We start from the raw sequence: 16,576 nt of genomic DNA on the forward strand, positions 1-16,576 counted from the left end.
CTTGGGGGGGCCCAATTTTGGTGGGAGTCTCTGACAAATGGGACCCCCAACTCAAGGAAACCATGAGACCCACTGAGCCCATGAAGACCCTTGAGGCCACCAAGGCTGGTGGTTTTATTTTGGGGGAATAACACACAGTAGGGGGATTCCCTCCAGGATCCTGACTGGGGGCGTGTCACACGAGTACTTTCTACTAGATAGCTGTGAACCTCAAGCGGTCCTGAAGCCTTACTCAGACAGGCAGTTCCACTTCTCTAAATGCCAGAACACACCTGCCCAAAGAGCTGAAACTGCCTGCAGCTGAAGGAACAGCAAAACAGCCTGATGAGAAGCTGTGGTTTGTACACCCCAGCATCAGTGGCTGCACCTTTTGCTGCCCCAGCCCATCCCTTCCTGCAGCCTGTCTTAATCCTTGGCTCAGCCACTTTCACACCTCCTGAGTACAACCTGCAGCTCACAGGTGAAGTTCATCTCCCTCCCCCTGGTCCCAACCACAGACACTGGCCCTGAGCCCAGCAGATGGATACAGAACAGGCAGGAAACAAGAAAAAAAAAAGAGAGTAAGCCTAATAAAGTAGACATGGAAAGAAACTTGAAAATACAAAGAGGAGCAAGATCAGGAGAGAACTAAAAGTAGGCACAGAAAGCTACAGTGCCAGTGTATATGTATAAATAAAATCTTAAAGCCAAGGAATTGAGAGGAAAATAGCAAGCTAGATAAAAGTACACAGAAAATACAAATTTTTAAAGCTAAGGAACGAAGAGAGGAATCAATTTAAATATATCAACAGTGAAAGAAGATAAAGACAGAAACTGTAAAAAAACCACCTTAAACTTTCTGATACAGACCAGGGCATCCTCAGAAATTTCGCTTGTGAAAGTGAAAATGTAAATGTGCACCTACTGATTTGCATGTGTATCTTAGCAATAAAAAGGGAATCTATAAGGTAGCACAGAAAATACACTAATATGGAGAACATGTGGTTCAGTCTTTATATAGTAATCTCTGGTCTGCCTTCTAATACAGTACTGCTGAATCTGGTGATCCTAAAGACAGTGTTGAGTAGAACAATTGTTCAAATTTCTCATTGTTGTAGTTTATAATTTGTGGTCCTCCCTTCACTACTGAAAGAAAACTGTGGGAGTGAGCTCATGTTATCCTGATAACATGTAGGACACATCACTGATGTTTGTGCCTCTACTTATCTAGCTGTCCATTGTGGGTCACACAGATAACAGTAGCAAATAAAAAATCAATTGTACACATAAAGTGCACGTTATTGATGTATAGAAATGAAAAGACCTTCATCTTCAGAGAATATTTCCATTTGACATTTGACCCTAAGCTAAGAAAAATCAATATAGGCATAAAAATTTTGGGAATGTTTTGCAGTGAATAAAAAGCCAGTGAGGTAGCTTCTAGACCTGGAAGAAAAATGAATAGTCTCTCCATGTGTCGCTAAATTACTAAATTCTGAATGTTGTTATAAGCAGTTTGTGTAAATAGTTGGAGTTGCAAGATGTCTGAACTAAGGTAAAAATCAATATCAACACTATAAAATTATTGTTGGCACTTGAATTTATTTTCCCTCGTGACTTGTCAAGTTGACACTTAACTCTAGTACCATTTTGAATGTGATAATGCATCCTGGAACACTGTGTGAATCATTACACGTTTGTTTTAATATTTTGATTTTACACAGAGCACATAAATCTCCAGCCCTGCTAGTTCAGTCTCACCAAACACTTTGAGTTTTCAAACAAACCTTCAGCATCTCTGCGTGAGCTGATGTGCCTGTGGAGCACTTCAGCAGACTCAGAGGGTTTTTTATCAGTAACACAAAAATATTTAGAGACCTGCTTTAAGTACTGAATAGCAGGCAGATGTTTGGCATCCTGCTTTTCGTGCTCCATGGCAGTGGCTGGCTGGAGACTGCTGGCTGGCCAAAGTGATTGGGTACTTCAGGCAGGCTGTCAAGTGTGAAATCGGACATGACCTATTGACTCATCTTCAGCACCAAAATTAAAAGATAATGATTAGCTTTTTTAGAGTTCTCAGCAGAGGAAGTTTAATCATCCTTTATAGGGCATTTGAATCAGCACTACACTTTTGCAGAGTGCTGATGAAAATAACATTACAGTGCTTCTTATCTCCTACTGGTCCTAGCAGTGGACTTGCACATTAATACCAGGCATGCCTAAAGAGGCTATGCCCTTGGCCATTGCACTGCTAATGCTGGCTCCAGAAAAAAAAATTGTACACAAAATAAACATAATTATTTTCTGCCTTTTGTAAAATAAGGTATTTTCCCCTCCCCACTGTACAACATTTCTTAATGTTTAGTGTCTGAAAGTACTATCAGTACCCCAAATGGACTTAAGCAGTTTGATCACCTCAAAAAAAAAAAAAATCAAGTGTATTTTTAAGCTCTCCTAAATAATTTTCATGCATAATCTCGTCTTCCAAGCTGTGATCTACCCCCAGGTGCCAAGAGGAATTTTTAAAGAGAGCATTTAATCTGAGAATTTCTATATGAGCAAACTAAGACTATATAGGATGAGGGTAGTGAGACACTGGAACAGCTTGTCAGAGAAGTTGTGGATCCCCATCATTAGAGCATTCAAACCCAGGTTAGATCAGGCTTTGAGCAGCCCAGTCTGGCAAAAGCTGAATCTGCCCATGGAAGGGGCTTGGACTAGACACTGCATTAATGTCCCTTCTGACTCATTCTATGTACCTTTAACATGTAGAACTTCCACTGCCATTCTTCCAAAAATGTTTAAACTTGGTAAAAAGTAATTTAGAAGTATTCATTCTGTTCCAGTGCCTTTATCCTCCTGTAGGAAGACACAGAGAATGATAACTTTGTGGAGTATAGGTACAACTGTGAGTTTCATTTCTAATTCTGCCACATGCTAAGATGATGAGGATGTAAAATGCATAGCTTTATCAAATCTTCTACCAGAAGCAGTCATGTAGAAGAAAACCATGCATTCCTCTCAGTCACAGGGCAACTGTGCTATGACAATCCATCTGAGATAAAGAAAGGAATAGGAAAGGGAGTTAATAAATAAAAAGTTAACAATACTAGATTGTAATCTATGAATAATTACATCATTAATGTTCTCTGAGAGCAGGCAGTTTGTGTGCACTTTCATAACAGAAAATACTGCAGCTGGTTCTCACTATTTTCCCTGCTGAGGTAATGCAGATGGGCAGCTTTAGGTCTGGGTTAAAAATGGAACTTGTGTCACCTAGGCAGTTTTTATAGGCTTTACCTAAGTATCACTATCAAGAAGAATGACACCTTTATTATGTCTAACATAATACAGGAATGAGAATGGTTTGCTCCCCAAAAGAAATACTGAATTATATGGATGGGGAAGATAGAGTAAAACCATTGTCAAGTTCAGGAGTCTTTTAAAGATATCTGTGTGATGAGTAACATGGCTGAGGAGAATAAATGAAAAGTGAAGAATCACAGAATATTAGAGATGCTGTCTGTGAAGAGAGAGTGAGTTTGGAAAGGCCAAAAGTAAAGACCTAAACTAAAACTTAGTCTGAAAGTTCTGTTTTATTCTGGTTTTCTGAGCTGGAAATCTTCTTAAAATTTAGAAGGTGCTATAGAGGCAAAAGAGAAGATAATCTCAAAGAACTTACAGCTGCAGATTTTTTATTTCTAGTTTTTTAAAAATTAGAATCTATTACCGTTCACAGTTCAATTATGCTTGGAGCAGTAATAGGCTGAACAATAGATCGATTTTCTCCTCCCTTCAGCCCCAGCAAATATAAATTCCATGTGCAAAGCTCACACTCTGTCACTTGCTCCTGTAGCAAAATAAACTGCTTATAATGTGTCAATTTACTCACATAGATGGAAGATAGCAGGGGTTGTAATTTTTTATTGGACGTCGCAGATGGTTAGTTTTACACATTTTTGTAAAGAAAGGTATGTTTTATTTTTAATTTACCACTTATTTTTAATTTGTTTCTCTTTAAAAAATGTCTAACTTGCCTATTCATATACTGATTTGCTGAAGTATTTTCATGTTTAGAAGCCTTAACATAAAGATTCCTCTACAGACATCAATATTGAAACCCTAAGATTCCAGCTTCTGTTGACTTGTTAGCACTCCTGTTTGACAGGGAGCAAATTTATCCATTTGAAGAGAAAATGCTATGCTAAAGCACCTGTATCCTAAAAAATACCAAAATAAGATACTATTCTATTGAATTGTGCTGTACATACAATGAAAAGATAAATCTACAAGTGTTTTGCTTCTCCCCACACATATGAAATATCGTGTTACAATTGTTTATGTATACAACAGTATAAATATTGAAAAGGAATTTAAAAATTTGTCCACAATATGGTATCCTGTTAATGTAGAAATAAACACGTAGAAGAAAGGTGAGATGTACACACCTATATTACCAGTTTATCTGTATTCAAATGACAGTCATTTAGGAAAATGCTGATAAAGAATTTTGTGTAAATAATTTATTATTCACAGAGTTGAGGTCAAAGATAGAAGTGCTTGACACTTAGGCACTCTATTCATTATTTCAGATGCAGGTATCATTGATCAGAGGGAGCTAAGCAATTAGAGCAATTCTATTTATTTATTGTTGACATCCATAAATGAAAAGCAAATGTCTGCACAAATGATACGGTTAAACGAGTCTTTTTAATTAATATTGACATTTTCATGAGATGATTTATTCCCTCTTGAGCTCCTTTACATAACCAATTTTCTCTGTGAAACAGTAATTGGACTGCCATAATTACAGCTGTGACATGGGGCTTGGAACATCCGAAAAAAGAGGACAAGCAAATATTCCTGTATTTTGATAAGTGTCCTAACTATAATCTGAACATACATATTTATATAAATAAATAAAAATTGATAATATGTATATAATAATGTATATAAATAATGTTTTTATATATATAAATATAAATGTACTGCTTTCAAATTTATATTGGATGATGGTTCAAATGGATCACATAATGCTCTTAAAATCCTGCCACAAGTCAGGCTCTCTAGTTTCCCCTGATCTGATGCAGACTGAAGGTGTTTAATATCTTGTAGTGATATGTTTATCAGGATGTTAATAATAAAGCAGACACAGACAAATGATGGGAGTTCTCCATCTCATATATATGAGAAAATAGTACCTAATTCCTAATGAGCAGTTGGTCATGTTCCCATGATCATTTTCTCAGTGTTGTTTTTTTAATAATACATTAAGGAAGGAATGCAACTTTTACACTGTTTGATACTTTTTTCTCTCATACATTTTAGTGTTAAAATGGCAGAATAACCATGGGAGACTGGAATTTCCTTGGAGGCATTTTAGAGGAGGTCCACATTCATTCCACTATTATTGGAAAGATTTGGTTAACAATCCTCTTCGTATTCCGAATGCTTGTCCTGGGAGTGGCAACTGAGGATGTTTGGAATGATGAACAATCAGAATTTATATGCAATACTGAGCAGCCTGGTTGCAGAAATGTGTGCTATGATGAGGCCTTTCCCATCTCTCTCATAAGATACTGGGTCTTGCAGGTTATATTTGTGTCTTCCCCTTCCTTGGTGTATATGGGTCATGCCTTATACAGACTAAGAGCCTTGGAAAAAGAGAGGCAAAAAAAGAAAGCTCAGGTAAGGGTGGAACTTGAAAGCACTGAGTTAGAAATGACTGAAAACCGTAAAAGACTGGAGAGAGAGCTCCGGCAGCTGGATCAAAGGAAGCTAAATAAAGCACCCCTAAGAGGCTCTTTGCTCTGCACTTATGTGATACATATTTTCACAAGATCTGCAGTGGAAGTTGGCTTTATGATTGGGCAGTATCTTCTTTATGGTTTTCACTTAGATCCCCTTTATAAATGTCAGAGAGACCCGTGTCCCAACACAGTTGACTGCTTTGTGTCTAGGCCAACAGAAAAGACAGTGTTTATATTATTTATGCAATCAATAGCAACTGTATCATTGCTTTTAAATATTCTAGAAATTATCCACTTAGGATTCCGAAAAATTAAAATGGGACTCTGTGAGCAGAATAAAAACAAGGATGACTATGACAATTTCTATATAAACAAATCCAAGAAATACTCTGTGATACCACACTCTTCTTTGGAAATACCCACCACCCCTCAGAAAACACTTCCTTGTGCTCTTAGCAGTCATACCTTTTTGATGGAAAAGCAAACTGACACTATGCTCTACCCAGTTTTAAATTTTCAGTCTGTGCAAAATACCCGTACAGAAAGCAGCAGCAATTACACCCACTGCAATCAGGAAAGTAAATTTCCAAAGAAGAGGCCAGCTACAAATGCTTTAGACAATCAGACTCAAAATGCCAGCAGAAATAACAACGACAGCTTTCTTGGCCAGCTTTGGACTGAGATGCATGATGCACAAGAAGAGGCTGAAAAGAAACATTTTCTTCTTGTTACTCAGAATGCAGATACAGCCTCAACCTTTTACTTGAGAAGCTTTGCTGAGATGCCATCTCAAACTTCATTGCAACCTGGTACAACTTTTCCTAGTACCAGTTTTAGACAACAGGCAGTGGCTGACAGCACAGGAGCACCAACAAATTCTCTGCTGAAGAACAGTGACAGAAGACAAAGCAGTTTCAGTGTAAACAAAGCCCAAATTCCTTCCAACGCTGATGTAAAAAATTCCAGCCGACCAGACACTTCTGACTCCATGGGGGTGGTGAGCTCAGAATCTACACAAAGCAGAAACAGGAATAGTCCTAAGCTTTTCTCTCCATCTAGGCAGCAGTCAGTGACAAGTAATGCCAGCAGTCGGCGTGCCCCCACTGATCTTCAAATATAGTGTGAGTTAACCCTTTAGCTGCACTAACCAATAACTCCTGAACAGAGACATCATCCAGACCCATGTCTAAGTGTAGCTAAAGAATTCAGCTTTAACCAGCTGCTTACATAGAAAAGCTGTGTACCCTTTGAATAGTAGCTAAGTAATTTTAAACAGTCTTTTTACTTCCTTTGTATTGAAAATGTGGCATAGACCTCAGTGTATAAACTTCTACACTCAGCTAAAAAGGAAAATATACATCCTCTCAATCCACATTTTAGAAAAAAGTCAGGCATAAAATCACAGCTGATAATATTTAAACTGAATAAAAGTAGAAGACAAAATTTACAGTCTAATGATATTTTTTAAAAAGACAATCAAATGAGGCTAAAGATGGCACTGGTGCTCTCAGAAGAACTTACTGGTAAACATGTTTCCACTTAATTGGTCTGAGAATCCAAACAGACATTTGATAGCTGAAAAGCAGAACATCAAACATATTCCACTGTTCAAACTGTGGGAAATACAAAGAGAAAAAACATCACAAAACAGATCACTCATTCTTTGACTCTATGGTACACTGGTTTTTCAGTGTATTGCCACTGACTTTCTCAGCAGAAAAATAGTGAATTTCTTATAATATACTAACAGAATTCAATACACCACTACATTTTTAAAGCACCATGAATTACAGACATGCTGTGAGCTTTACTTTGGACATTTTTCATAACACTAATAAGATAGCAAAATCACAAAACAAGTTACTGAAATTTACTAATCAGACATTTTGAATTCCAAAAGGCTTACTGTGGAAAACAGAAAAAACAAAACAAAACCAGAGAACAACAACAACAACAAAAAAAAGCAGATATGATAGTACATTCTTGATTTCAGTTACAATGTCAAAAGATATAAAAGGTTTATCAAACAGTGAAAGTACTTTTCTGTTTGTCTCTCCCCTGAATTCTGTTATACTTTTAAGTCAAACAAAGCTCCTACTTGTTTAGTAGTATTTGTGTTTATGATTTTTATGGGTATAACAAAACATTAGGACATTCATCCACTTGCTGTTCAGGTCCATATGTTGTAAAGGAAATTCCATGAAACATCTTGGAATAATAAAAGATTCAAAGATGAACAAAATGCTATGGTACATTTGTAATGAAGCTTTCTATGTATGGAATACATTTATTTGAGTTGCACAGCACTGAAACAATGTAAATACTTGGTGAGGTGGTCACAGCTGGAATGCATTAGTATTTTTGTGTGTATTTTTTACTAGATTTGACTTACTGTACTTGTACTGAAAAAATAATTTGTGAGATATAGCATCATGATTACACACAATTAAATTCTTAAAGTGCATTGTCATTATGCTTACCACACAGCCATACTTCAGATTGACTGAAAACTGTACAATACCAGCAAAAAAGGAGCCAGTAAACCTAAAAAGCTCTTTTGCTTGTAGCAGCAACCTTAATCTGGTCCTGTCCAAGTAAGAAATGCACACTGGAACTATTAAAACTATTTGTGATAGATTTATCTCCAGCAAGTATTCTTTTCACTTCTCTGCTCTATGTGTATACATAAATACAGCCTTACACAGTTGTGTTTACACTGCAAAATTTAAGTTTGTGCAATATACTGGAAAGCACATAAATGTATAGTGTGGCTTAGGCAAGTTAATGCTGCTGCTGTGGCTTTGATTCGTGCATTTCTTGGTGTGTAAGATCCTGTGGGCAATAACTGCTAATGCTTGTTTTACATTTAACCTCTCCATAATAAAAACACTACTATTTCATGCACTCTGTTCCTGCTGTCTAAATAATAGAACATTAGCATTTAGATGTTCATGTAAAAGATATGACATTTGTATTTTTGTCGTTCAAGACAAGTTAAAAAAATATTTTTTCTGCTGCTGTGAGAGGAATTTTATTAACTTTTTTTATGTGTGGACATGAGTCAAATATTCTGTTTCATCACAGCACCTTGCCAAATGAAGTGTAACTACTGAAAAATATAACATTGCAGAAGAGCATGGAGAAAAAGTGTGAAAAGTCCCTAACCTCATACATTCAATATAATTTGATTGGTCTCTTTTTATTTTTTTTAAATTTCTATAATAAATATATTTTATCTGTCATCGTTTCAGAAAAATAAACAGATATAACTGCTTCTGTTTTTTTAGACACAGGCTAAGACCTTCCTTCCAATGCGAAGTTTTCACCACTTATCATTTTTCCGAGCCTCTTGGGCAGCTGCTGCTTGCTGCACTTTCTCCTGTGACTGCAGTCAGACGAAATGTATTAATCGGACATTTTGAATTTCACAAACCACAAGGCTTGCTCTGAAAAACAGAAAAACCTCGAGCGCCCAGCAGCACAGCTCCGCTCCGGCCCGTACCCGCACCCGCACCCGGCCAAGGCCGAGATGAGCCCCGAGACCGAGCCCGGCGAGGAGAGCAGGGCAGAGCAGGGCAGAGCAGGGCAGAGCAGGGCAGAGCCAGAGCCGGGCAAGGAACAGGGTACAGCGACAGCCGCGGCTGCCCCTCGAGCCGCGCTGAGGGGAGAGAGGGCGGCGCTGAGGGGAGAGAGGGCGGCGCTGGGGGGAGAGAGGGCGGCGCTGAGGGGAGAGAGGGCGGCGCTGGGGGGAGAGAGGGCGGCGCTGAGGGGAGAGAGGGCGGCGCCGAGGGGAGAGAGGGCGGCGCTGAGGGGAGAGAGGGCGGCGCTGGGGGGAGAGAGGGCGGCGCTGAGGGGAGAGAGGGCGGTGCCGAGGGGAGAGAGGGCGGCGCTGGGGGGAGAGAGGGCGGCGCTGAGGGGAGAGAGGGCGGCGCTGGGGGGAGAGAGGGCGGCGCTGACGGGAGAGAGGGCGGCGCTGAGGGGAGAGAGGGCGGTGCCGAGGGGAGAGAGGGCGGCGCTGGGGGGAGAGAGGGCGGCGCTGAGGGGAGAGAGGGCGGCGCTGGGGGGAGAGAGGGCGGCGCTGACGGGAGAGAGGGCGGCGCTGGGGGGAGAGAGGGCGGCGCTGAGGGGAGAGAGGGCGGCGCTGGGGGAGCGAGGGCGGCGCTGAGGGGAGAGAGGGCGGTGCTGAGGGGAGAGAGGGCGGCGCTGAGGGGAGCGGGGGCGGCGCTGAGGGGAGCGAGGGCGGCGCTGAGGGGAGCGAGGGCGGCGGGCGGGGCCGGCGCGCGGGGCGGGGCCCGGACGTTGCCGCGGCGCCGTCGCCGTGGTAACCGCGGGGAAGCGCTCGCGCCGTTAAAGCGCAGGGCGCAGGCGCGCGGCCGGGGCAGGCGCCGTGCGGGTTAGATGGCGCACTACAAGGTAGGGGCGAGCGCGCCGGCGTGGGCGCGGTGCCGCTCTCTGTGCCGGCTGCGCGGAGCGGCGGGCCGCCGAGCGACACCGGCTCGGCCCTTCGTGCCGCCTCCGCGGCGGAGAGCGGGACCGGCCTCGGCCAAAGGGCCGCCTCCGCAGTCGAGGCGGGGCGCGCCGCCGATCTGACCGTATGGGCGTCCTCCCTCAGGCCGCGGACTCCAAGCGGGAGCAGTTCCGCCAGTACTTGGAGAAGTCGGGAGTGCTGGACATGCTCACCAAGGGTAAGGCTCCGGCTCGCGTGGTGCCGCCCGGCGCTCTTCGGGGCCGTTGCGGGCGGGTGCCGTTGCTCTCGGGGTGTCCCTCGGGCCGCCTCGCCTCGCCTCGCCCATCGCTTTTTCTCCTCAGTCCGGCGGGGCGGCCGGCAGAAGAGCTCGCCCGGGGAACTTGGCGCGGCGTGGCCTGGAGAGGAGCCGGAGGTGCGCGGCGGGGCGGCCCCGGCGAGCGCCCGGTGCCCGCGGCTGCGGGGCGATGGCTGGAGGCGCGGGGAGCGCAGCGCGGCTCCTTCCCCTGCTGCTGCCCTGGACGCCGCTCTTCGGCCAGAGCGTTTCCTTCAATGCGTGCTCCTGGTTATTTTCTTTTCCTTCAATGCGTGCTCCTGGTTATTTTCTTTTCCTTCAATGCGTGCTCCTGGTTATTTTCTTTTCCTTCAATGCGTGCTCCTGGTTATTTTCTTTTCCTTCAATGCGTGCTCCTGGTTATTTTCTTTTCCTTCAATGCGTGCTCCTGGTTATTTTCTTTTCCTTCAATGCGTGCTCGTGGTTATTTTCTTTTCCTTCAATGCGTGCTCGTGGTTCTTTTCTTTTCCTTCAATGCGTGCTCGTGGTTCTTTTCTTTTCTTTCCAATCGATGCTGTAAGGGAAATTAACCCACAAACACCAGAGGTTTATGTCCAAAAAGGAGACAGAGGAGTCCTTTTTGCTCTATTCGAATAAAGGGAGAGGCCATGGGGCATTCCCCTGGGATCTCTGGAATTTTTGGAGGACGCAGCCTCCCTTTTTATCCTAATTTCCCGGCCGCTTTTTCCCTCTCTCTTTCCCCACTGGCTGAGGTACTCGAGAGGCACAGACTTCCCGGAACGCCTGACACCTGACATTCCCCTCTAATGTATAACCCTCCCTTTTAATTTTTAATTCTTGTAGAATTCAATTTTCCCCTTCCCCGTTGCTTCTTTCATCTTCTGTTACCCAATTTTATTTACCAGCAAACCTACAGTTTGTTTGTAAAGGCAAATCTCTTTTTCCATTCATCAATCAGTGTAATCCCTCCCATTGTTTCTTTTATCTCCAGGTGCTAACTTTACCTACCAACAGATCTACAATTTGTTTGTAAAGACAAATGTAACATTCCTCTCAATGCTTTTCTTCGTGTTCTGTTATTCTGCCAGAGCTCCACAGAGCAAGTCACTTCTTGAGATGAAATAATAGCAAATTAATTAATTAATTCCCTTTCCTGAATGGAGCGTAGTGCTTTTTCTGAAATGAATGAAATTAAGTTCTGGAATAGTGACTTCGTATCAAACTGGGGGAAATGATGGTGCTAAACTTGGCACGTGTGACTTTGTATCTTTGAAATCCTTCTGAAATACTTTTCAAAACCTTTCCGTAGTATGTGGCAAAAATATGTTAATATTTCAACTAATATTGAAAATAAATAATATCTGTTAATATTGAAAACATGCTGTTTAAAGAGGAAGCAGCAGATCTAGGATGTCAAGCAGATAGCTGCTGCACTAAGACTCTTGGCCTGGTGTGTGAGTACCATTTGATTTTCAATCGCAGTACCATCCTATGGAATGGCAAAACAAGTCTTGCAAGCAGTAAGGCAGCCTCACTTTGCTTTTAACTTAGGAGTACTTAGCTTAAAACCAGTTTGGCTGTGTATTTCAGACATCTGAAGCTGGCACTACACCCCTGTGGGGAGCAGAGACTGGTTATTTTTGGGAACTTGGTGGGTATCCCTGTGACAGAGTCTCCAATTCTGTCACTATGGATATGGCTAATTTGATTTTAGCTGTGGGGGTATTGCTGCTTTTGTCTGGTGCTTTTGGCCATTAGAGCCCCCATCCATGAAGATTATCAGTGTTACCTAGCCATTTAGCAGCTGTTTAGTTTTGTAACTCTAAATGCACAATGGAGGTTTGCTTTTAAGCTGGAAGTTTCAAAGGTGCTGGTGTCATGTTGTTCAAAGATGTAGCTTAAATAAAAGTTTTATCAACAATATAGTTAGAATTTCAGTCTTACTGGTAAAAGTTAGTACTGGGGTGCTTGTGGCATATGAATTTTTTTTTTTCAGGCCTTTTTGTGTTCAGTGCTAGAATTGCCAAAGGCTGTGTGGATTAAAACTCTTTAGCTGTTGCTAGGTGGAATGCTCTGTCCCCTCTGATACAGCAGACATGTTGCTTATATCAAAGTATGCAGGTGAAAATGTAGTTAAATGGAAAAATGCAACTTGTACACTGACTGATGGTATGTGTTTTAAAAGCTTAGAGTTACATGAACTTCTTGCAATTGTTAAATATTTTCTATTTGCAGTGTTGGTAGCCTTATATGAAGAGCCAGAGAAACCAGATAGTGCACTGGAGTATCCTTTATCTTTGCTGTGACTTATTTATTGAGACTTCATGCACGTGCTTCTGACTCATGGGTGAACTGGATAGGCTCATTATGAATCCTTGCATTGAGAACATGACTTTTATCACTAATATTTGCATTTTCACAAGCTTGCAGAGTCTGACAGGATGCAAGAAAAGTGGGTGTTACAGTATGCCAGCAATTATGAAGCTAAGTTAGGCCAATTCAGAGTGTTCTAGACCTACAGCATTAGATTTGGGTACCTGCAGTGGCAATGGGTTCTGAGCTTTGCTTCTTCACACTTCCTTTTTCTGTTCTTTGTTTGTTCTTAAATACACTAGCATATTTTGTTTCATGCTATTTTTAAGGAGCCTCAATTTTTTAAAAATTTGTTTAAATTCTTCAAAATATCTGCAATTAAGAGGAGAAAAGAAGGGGGTGGTAACGTAAGAATTTGTACTGATAGCTTGTTTTTGTTTGTTTTTAAGGAATGTAGCTATGAATTTGAAAAGCTCTCTTATTTTGCTAACTTTTTTCCTGTAGCAATCTTAATGGCTTAGTGCAATTTTGGCCATGTGTACTGCAGTGCTAACTTCAACATGGATGTTAAAACTAAAATATAGTTACCTAACTGAAGAAATACTTAACATCTAAATATCAGTTTTCTGAAGCATCATCTGGGAGCTTCAGCTCCTGAGAATCCAGAAATAGAGGCACTTCGCTTGGAAGTGGCAGAGGTGAAAGAAAAATATGAAGCTGTGCTGGAAGAAAATCTAAAACTGAAAAACAAGGTAAAAGTCTACTTGGTGTTACTCTATAGTTCCATATTATGCAACAAGAAAAATATTTTAATTAAAATAGTGATAACTTCCATTAGAGTTATTGATAGATGTGGTTTTTGTTTAGCCTCATGACTGAGAAATGCTGATAGAATTAATTGTAGTAATTTTTTTTTTTTTTTTATGGAACACTTCTTATAGAATGTAACATAAAATATTGCTAAACTAGGGATTTGATTTATTTAGGGAAAGTGTATTATGGTGTCTGATATGTTGTATTGAGTCTGTGTGGATGTGTTTAAGTTGTCTGATATTATGTAGATCATACTTTCAGGACAGTTTTGAAAAACAAGTGAGGTAATGTATCCACTATAAAGCCTTGCAAAAGGCAGATTGAAGGAGGAATATTATGTATTACTTTGTGTCACTTGGCACAGACTTGCACATGGCAGGATCTTACACAGCACTTAGATCTATGTAGAACAATAATTTGTGCTTTTTACCTAAAATGATCCTGGTGTAACAATGACTCTGGAGTGCTAGGACACTTAGCTAGGGCAGGGCCATTCTTCAGTGGGTCTGCAGGGAGTCTAAGAGAGCTCTGAGGTGGGAGCAGCTTTCTAACAACACTGGAGAAGGAAACCCATGAGTTCATATGCTGGTAGCTCATGTGCTGCTCCAGGTTTCTGTGCATTTGTTCAAACAGGATGGTGGCTGTTATCTGTGAATACCCCTGAGGTTTTTACTGGCAGATAAGACAACCATCTCACTTTAGGGAGGAATTATTGGGCATTACCCCTTTGTGTTTTTTATCCAGAGTGACATCTTGCTGTCCTAATAATTCTCTTTCCTGTTACTCATTATGAGTCCTCAGCTACATTTGTTATTTCTTACTAGGAAATATGGCAAAGAATTTTAGGCAGAGTAGCAATAGACCAGCCACTTGTTTTGGCAGACTTAAAAATGCAGCTGATAGTAAATAAATAGATAAGAGCAGAGTAATCTGGGTCTTTGTTTAAAAAGTCTTTTCAGGAAGTCAAAACTTGTTGCAGGAAAGTAAACCTTTTGGAATCACGGGTTCATTGGTGTTTTTGTATTCTTTGTTCTTTAAATAACTCCTTTATTTTCCATATTAGTGTGTTTTGTTTTTTCCTGTTCTTTCCACTACAATGTAATGCCCATCATTCTAACATACTGTAGTTCACACAGCATGCAGGGATAACACTACTTTTCTTGTAGCAGTCCTCTAACATAAAATACATGCCTTTATCTGTGCATTTATTGGTAACTACTGTTGCATTCATCACAGCAACGTCAGATATTTGTGTGTGTTGGGAGGAGGATGGGTAGTCAACAGTTAGGTCATTGGTGGAAAACTGACTTTGGGTTGTGTACTAGTCATCTGTTGTACTAAAATCTACAATAAAAACCCCCTGATTTTAGTGGTTCTTGTTAGCAGCAGTGATTGCTGCAATTTACTGCTGCTGATAGGAACACATGGATATTTTATATTTTAAATTTTTATTTATATTTTAAATTTATTTTTATGTACTTTATTTTTAACCCACTCTGCAGTTTGAAGAGGTGGGGAATCTTAACTGAGTAAACTGAAATAAAATATTTCAGATAGCTGGCCCCAATTCTTGAACTGTTTTTAAAGCTTGAACTTACCTTTAATGCCACTGAGGTCATGTGAATAACTTCGTATCTTTTTTTTTTGGTAGTAACTTTACTTGTAAAGGTCAAATTTAAGTGTTTACTTGCCCAGGCTATACTCTTCAGAAAGCATCATGGAAGCTAACAGGAAACGTTAGGTTGGATACTATTGCAATGAGAATGACTGTTTCATTTAATTATGTTACAGTGAAAGCTTATTGTCACTACCAACTGCTGTTTAAGATGAGAGTACTTAAAGGCTGCTTGAATAAGAAGCAGGGAAAAGTTAAGGGCAAGGCACATGTGATTCAAAGTGCTTTTAAAATCCACCTTGTTATGGCTGCATGGTTATACAGTGTGAGAAATGGATGTTTTGGGAGAAGGTATTGCCTGACTTTAAAATGGATTTGCTTAAGGATGAGTGAGTTAAAATAGATGTAAAGTAGATGGAACAAGTCCAGACCATACATTTTCCTTCACTTCTTAATATAGAGCCTAACATGAAATATTTTGACTAACTAAATTCCTTTCTTTAAATCCACAGCTGGCTCAGTATGAACAACCTCAAGATGAGAAGCATGGTGAATAAAAGTAGTTTTTCCTTTATTGCCTTGACTTAATAAAGGGCTTCCTGAGAAATGTGGTCTTTTGTATATGTGTGTATGTGTGTGAACTCTGTATTGTCTACTTTGTTACTTCATCATCTTAAAGAAAAAGAATGCATTACTGTGAGCATGCAGATGCCATGGCAACTGCTGAGTTAAGCATTACTGGCTACTGTTCCTGCTTTCTGTGTTTAGGAAAAGGTGACAGCTATGATTAACTTTGAGGTAACTGTGCTTGCCAACTTCCTGTAATTTTCACATCATGGTCAGTGGTCCTGTTGAATTGCTGGTCTGTCTTTGTTTTATTTTAATTGAAAGGGGTGACATGACACTGATGGACCAACTGTAAATTACATCAGGACATTCACATTACTTTCTGTGTTTGAGGTGAGACTTCTGAAGCTGATAGGGTAATGCTCTACTCAGAAGGGCATGAAGTCAGCCAGGATAGTTAAGTGATGGATACAGCACAATGTGAAATGCAGTACCTGCTGAACTGACACTTAAATTTACATCAGGTGTGCCTCTTCCCGTGCAGTTCATGTCTCTGCTCCCACCTCAGAAACTGAGCTTGGGAGACTTGATCCAGATACTGCCTGTGCAGTTCTGAACATAATACAAAATTCTGACTTGTGAGGAAGTCCTGTGCAATTGGAGTGGAACATATAAGACTACAATATGGAGAGTTCTGCTTTCTGATTCATCTATCAGGGAAAATAAAATCCCCAAGTGGGATGGGACATGGATGTGATTTTTCATTATTAATTTTCCCC

General features: G+C 40.8%; 2 protein-coding genes across 3 annotated transcripts; both read left to right on the forward strand.

The window, feature by feature from the left end:
- Positions 1–3,871: 3,871 nt before the first annotated feature.
- GJA9 (gap junction protein alpha 9) lies at positions 3,872–7,677 on the forward strand. The gene has a single exon (XM_079325845.1). It carries the CDS (start codon positions 5,329–5,331, stop codon positions 6,847–6,849), a length of 1,521 nt encoding a protein of 506 aa, XP_079181971.1. The 5' UTR covers positions 3,872–5,328; the 3' UTR covers positions 6,850–7,677.
- Positions 7,678–10,020: 2,343 nt separating this feature from the next.
- Positions 10,021–15,851, forward strand: MYCBP (MYC binding protein). Of its 2 annotated transcripts, XM_079325718.1 has the most exons (5): positions 10,021–10,142; positions 10,342–10,414; positions 12,725–12,773; positions 13,425–13,554; positions 15,743–15,851. In XM_079325718.1, the coding sequence occupies exons 1-5, from the start codon at positions 10,128–10,130 to the stop codon at positions 15,785–15,787; spliced, it is 312 nt and encodes a 103-aa protein (XP_079181844.1). In that variant the 5' UTR covers positions 10,021–10,127; the 3' UTR covers positions 15,788–15,851. The 2 variants fall into 2 exon arrangements, with proteins under 2 accessions (XP_079181844.1, XP_079181843.1); XM_079325717.1 differs by lacking the exon at positions 10,021–10,142 and having other exon boundaries at positions 10,149–10,414.
- Positions 15,852–16,576: the final 725 nt, after the last annotated feature.

This window comes from Erithacus rubecula (assembly GCF_903797595.1).
Source record: "Erithacus rubecula genome assembly, chromosome: 23".
Classification (NCBI taxonomy): Eukaryota; Metazoa; Chordata; class Aves; order Passeriformes; family Muscicapidae; genus Erithacus; species Erithacus rubecula.